Consider the following 5,791-nt stretch of genomic DNA (forward strand, 5'->3'; position numbering starts at 1 on the left):
ATGATGGACGGCTCCTCCCGACCCGCACGGGAAACCTCGCCTGGCACAGGCAGGCGGCCTTCCAGCCCCGTCTAAAACGCCCCCGGCCAGCCTGGCTGATGGCGTGAGTAACGGCTTACGGAGCTCCCTGCGCAGTGCCCGGCACACCGCAGGCGGCCGTCCCGTCCTAGAGCCCACGACTCCATCCCGAGCTATGGTGTCACGGCCCTGCGCTCCCCAGAGACCCCGACCTCGAGCAGGAGCCTCCGGCCACAGACCCCGGGACACGCCCAGGCCGGGCCGGGCCGCCTGCCCAGGGTCGGGGAGTCCTCCGTGGGACGACATCACAGGGCCTTCCTGGACTTATTAAAGGGGGAGTAATATTCATACCTCTTATTATTATTATGCTTATATTTAACAATCAGTGTCAATAACATGATAGTAAGGGTGGGCTGACACCCGTCCCTGCACCCCGAGCCTCGCCCCAGGCAGTCCTGGAGGGAGAGAGCCGAGCAGGCCTCCCGAGAGTCACCGGCTTCTCCCGCCGGGGCTCCCTCAGCCATAAAGGAAGTGAAGCGGCTGCTGGACGCGGACTAGGAAAATGCTACGTGACGAGCGTGTTTCTGCCCCCCCATGGCCTCCCTCGGACCCCTCCCGGGGCTCCGTCTTCCCCTCTGAGAAGGGGCGGATGACGCCTCTCGTGCTTCCACCCGGCACAGGGACCCCGGATGAGAGAACGGCGGAGGCCCCGATGAGAGGCCTGCCCGAGAGGGCGGCGCCAGAAGCACCTGGGAATGGCGACGTCCTTTTTTATCATCTTCCTCCCGTTCTACTTTCTTTCTGGGGGGAGCCTGAACGTTGTCTGCAGAGCAGACGGGCTTCATTTTATTGACTGACTGAGCTTCGAGCGAGGAGCTGATACTACTTGCCAGTTCCAAGGCAGAAGAGCGGTAAAGGCCAGGCACCTGGGGTCAAGGGACTTGCCCAGGGTCACACAACGAGGAAGTGTCTAAGGCCACATTTGAACCCAGGACCTCACATTTCAAAGCCCGGCCCTTGAGACACTCTCCACCACGCCACTGAGCTGCCCCACAGAAGGGCTTTAAAAACCAAGATGGTGGCAGAGTCTAAGCGATCTCGCAAGGTCGGATCTCTACTGTTTGCTTCCCTGCTGTATCCCCTGGGAGAAAGGAAGCTGCTTGGAGGCAGGGGAGGTAGAACAAGAAGCCGTAAGGAGCTATGCAGGGTTCTTGAGGAAAGGAATGACGAGGTCAGACCTGTGCCTTAGGATGACCACACTGGCAGTCGTGTGGAGGAAGGGATGGAGAGGGAACGGCCGGGAAGGGGGAAGGACACAGTCTGTCAGGGGTGTAGAAGGTCTGGGTCCGGATGGTGGCTGTGGGAAGGCAGAGCTGAGGGCTGAGAGACAGGCAGCAGAGCTTCCCTTGGCCACGTCTGGGGCTGGAGGTGGTGGAAGAAGAGCAGCGGCGAAGTATCTCACAGAATCAGAGAACCGCAGCCGACCGCAGAGGCTGCTCACGAAGGGAACTCCTGCACGACACGGCAGCCTCGGCTCGAAGCCCCCCACCCAGAAGGGGAGCCCCCGCCTCTCGAGGCAGCTCGTTCCCCTTCGGGGAGGCCATCGTTCACGGCAAATGTTTCTGGACAGCTCGCCGAACGGACAGCACTGCGCTTGGTTCTGGCCTCCAGGCCAAGCCCGACAGGTCTAAGCCCATTCCCATTCCGACACGCAGGGATGCCTATCGGGCCATCCAAGCCCTCTCTTGTCCAGGCCCCAAATCCCCGGTTCCTTCAGGCCATCGGGATGTGCCCATCCTGGTTGCTTTCCTCCAGTTTCTCCTTTTTTTAAACCCTCAACTTCCATCTTAGAATCAGTACTGTGTATTGGTTCCAAGGCTGAAGATCCGTAATGTGTGTCTGGAATTCAGGGAGGTGCCATTTAAAAGTATCTTACAGGGGCAGCTGGGTAGCTCAGTGGATGGAGAGTCAGGCCTAGAGACAGGAGGTCCTGGGTTCAAATCCGGCCTGGGACACTTCCCAGCTGTGTGACCCTGGGCAAGTCACTTGACCCCCATTGCCCACCCTGACCACTCTTTCACCTATAAGTCAATACCCAGAAGTTAAGGGTTTAAAATTAAAAAAAAAAAACAAACAAACAAAAACAAAAACAAAAAAGTATCTTACAAACTTCCATTGGATCACAGGGACTACAGTAAGGACTAGGCACCAGGGGTTAAGGGACTTGCCCAGGGTCACACAGCCAAGGAGCATCTGTGGTCAGATTTGAACTCAGGACTCCAGGCCTGGCTCTCAATCCACCAAGTCACCTCGCTGCCCCCAACTCTCTAGTTTCTTAAACCAGAGCAACCAGCTAGAATGAAGCTGGCACTGCTGGGCAATGGCAGAGCCAAAACTGGAACCCAGACCCTCCTCCTTCCCACTCCGTGCTGTTTCTCTGCCCTGTGGTTCCGGCTGACCCCCTCCTTCAGCTTCTTCCCTACTCCAGGGGCGATGATCCGGGCCCTGGAGTTTCTCTCCCAGCATCCTTTCGTTTCTGGTCCAGGAAGGGGTTTGCCAGGAGGAAGGGCTCAGGGGAGATTTCCAGGGAGCACGACAGGCCTCCTGGGACACCAGCCAGCCTGGGGGAAGTCGAGAGCACATTTCTGGGCTCAGCTGCTGTTATTTATGACTTCAAGAATGTTCCTTGTCTTAGGCAGGATTACGGAAAGCGGTGCCCAGGGAGCAAAGCAAATGGGCCTCCATGATAGGAAGGAGATAAATCTTCAGCTGGAGTAGAAATGAGAAGAACAGAAGCCCAAACTCCGTCCGGATGCGAGTCCTCCCATTCCAGGACTGAGGACCGTCCGCTGGGTCTACGATTCCCAGACTGCAGCGGGGTGCTCTGGACACACTAATCCTTCCCCTCTCGCTCACAGGAACCCCGTTAGGCCTGGGTGGGGGAGGCGAGGTGATGGTGAAAGATGGGGGGTTGGGGGTGCCCAAATTTCCAGGAAATCGACCCCTCCTGTGCCCCAGCAGCAAAGAGGGGGCTGGGTAGGGGCAGACAGGGCGGGGGGACTCCCTTGGCAACGACAAACATCTATGGATGTCATCAGCTCTTAGGAGACAAAATGGCCCCCTGAACCCCTTTCCCTGCTCTGTCTTTCTCCTCAAAGTGTTCATCTCTTGCTTCCTCCTTGCCTCAGAGGTCCCCTTCCCAGCGTGGGGCTTCACGACCAGTAAAGGCAATCCCAGAGGCCAGGGGAGGGTGGCTTTGTCCAAGGGGAAGTAGATGGGCTCAGAGCTGGCAGCAGGAGGGCTCCCATGTCCGGACGGCCCAGTGTAGGGCAGGCCTTCGCCTTGGCAAGGCTCCCACAGTCTGGCAGCCCATAGAGCACACAGGGCAGACCCCCAGGATCCTCTCCGCCGGGGCGCCGCTCGCTCGGGTCCTTCGTTGTTCCTGAGTGTTCTGCTGACTCTGCCATTCATCCTGGAAAGCCTAACACAGTATTAAATCCCCACAAGGAGTCCATTTGAGGGGCTGGGAATGTAGCCATCAGATGACTCGCAGACACTCCAACCTTCCACCCCCAAAGATGAAAAGCGACAGGGCTGTCACTAGGGGGTGGCAGGGGCTCCTTGTCCTGGGGTACCAATAGTACCTGTCCTGCTTCAGCAGCCGAGACGCTAAAACTTAGAACTCAGTGAGGAAGAAGGATTCATGGGGAAATCCTGAGAATCTGCCAGATTGGGGAAATCAGAGAGGAATTGCAGAGCTCACCTAATCCAACTCTCATTTTACACAGGAGGAAAATGAAGGAAAATAAGCGAGCTGTCCAATCACACAGACAGAAAGGTGGGATTTGAATCCAAGTCCCCTGACTCTACAGCCTGGCTCTTTCCACTGCTCAGAGTAACCCGGTGTGGATTCTGCTGCCATCTTGTACCACTGTCCCTCTCCATCCTACGCAAAGAATTCTCCCAGAATCAGCCTCAAACCAGTTGGAGGTCTCTGATGATCTTGCTTCTATGGGGCTGCCCCTACCCACCCTCTCCAGATCCAAAGGATCAAATCATGGAGGTTGGACTACTTCCCCTGGGCACAAAAACATCCTAATTATAAGTCAGATGTAGAGCCACAAGTAGGGCAGGGTCAACTGTGACTTTACCCTAGAGTAGTGACGTTGAGGGGGCCCCGTTAGTCCTTCTGATGTATTTAGCGCCTCGTGGGCAGGAATCCATCCCCTCTGTCATATTCTAAATGAACATTCCTCCCTCCTTCCCACTACCACTGTGAGAGAATCTTGGTCTGCCTGTTTCTGTCCTTGCCTCTCTCTGTGTCTTTGTTTCTCCCTTTCTCTTATTCGATGAAAATCGTTACTTCAGGGTACCTTGCCCAGCTTCTGTTTGGCAATGCTTGCCCGTCTAGGCAATAAAACCATAGCAACTTGCTATGGTTCTGTTCGGCCACAGCCTGCTAAAATGTTCTTTGAGTAGCTTGAAAGGATGGTGGCACACACAAAGCTAGGCACTTGGGATTCTCTCTGGTTTCCTCAGAATCCTGTTGGGGGACCAAAACCAAATCAGTCTCTCTGTGCCTCAGTCTCAGTGAAGAGAGTAGATGTGCCTGGCATAGTCTGTCACAAAGACGCCAACTGCTAGACAACCTCACCCAGAGACCGGGATTGAACATGGTCTTGAAGGATTAGATCCATGGCACCAAGCCTGAATTTGCAGGCCACGTGATGCCTGTTCAGAGCCCCCCAGGGCTGTGCTCTTTGTCCTGGGGCTCCCAAGCAGTGCACAACTGAACCATGAAGCAGACAGGACTCTCAAGGAAATAAAGACATGCCATTCAAGGTTCTAAGAGGTTACCATGCTGGAAGAATGGGAGCTGGTGCCACACTCTGAAACACCAGCGTAGAGAGGAAGGAGCGAGTCTGCACCACCTCAGATGAGCCACCGTCCACATCATGGAGCCTTTGGGTACTTCCTGACCGATGCCCTCCTACACCACTCTGAGATTCTCTCAAATGGGCACTGCTCTGATCCAAGGTTCACAGCTCTGAAAACAGCACAATCATGGTCTGAATACCGGATGGATGGATGGATGGATGGATGGATGCCAGGCTCTATGTGAAGCACTGATGGGATGAAAACAAAAAGCCAACGTCCTGTCCTCCAGGAGCTTACTAGGGAAATATACCAATATATGAGTGGAGGTCAAGGAAGGGTAGTTTGGTGTACAGAGTCACAAGAAGTTAATTAGAGCCAGGAGGCAAGGGTTGGATGGGTCTTCTCTGCAGGAATGGCCATGTCACAAGGATGCCTGTTCACCAAGCCAGTGGAGATAACTGGGGACAGAAGAAAGGAGAAATGGCCAGAGGGCACTGAGGCAAGCAGATGTGGAGAACAATTGTCCATCCAGAGTGCCAGGTTGGAAGCTGCACTGGATCAAGGGTCAGAGAATGTGAGATCCTTGCATCTAGGGAGTAGGTAATTTCTGGTGTTTGGCACTAAGCTTGGCACACAGCAGTCCTTAATAAATGTTTGTTGATTGGCTTAGAACTAGAACTAGAAGGGCCTTTAGAGGTCATCGTTCAACCTCTCCATTTTAAAGATGGAGACTGAGGCCCAGCTAGGTAAAGGACTTGCACAAAACCACACAGAAAAGAAGAGACAGAGGTAGGACCTAAAGTCAAGAGCTCCAGTTCCAAAGCAGGAGTGAGGTGGCAGCAACATGTCCAGAAAAGCAAATGAATAAAGCCACTGCTGGGAACCTCCACAGCTG

At 54.8% G+C, this 5,791-nt stretch overlaps 1 protein-coding gene across 1 annotated transcript in view; it reads right to left on the bottom strand.

Moving 5' to 3' along the window:
* Positions 1 to 324, bottom strand: part of ROR1 (receptor tyrosine kinase like orphan receptor 1) — a 122,316-nt gene extending 121,992 nt beyond the window's left edge. The window contains exon 1 of the mRNA XM_044674771.1: positions 120 to 324. Coding sequence (XP_044530706.1) covers positions 120 to 324 — 205 coding nt within the window. The remainder of the gene's footprint in view (positions 1 to 119) is intronic.
* Positions 325 to 5,791: the final 5,467 nt, after the last annotated feature.

This window comes from Gracilinanus agilis, chromosome 4, assembly GCF_016433145.1.
Source record: "Gracilinanus agilis isolate LMUSP501 chromosome 4, AgileGrace, whole genome shotgun sequence".
NCBI lineage: Eukaryota > Metazoa > Chordata > Mammalia > Didelphimorphia > Didelphidae > Gracilinanus > Gracilinanus agilis.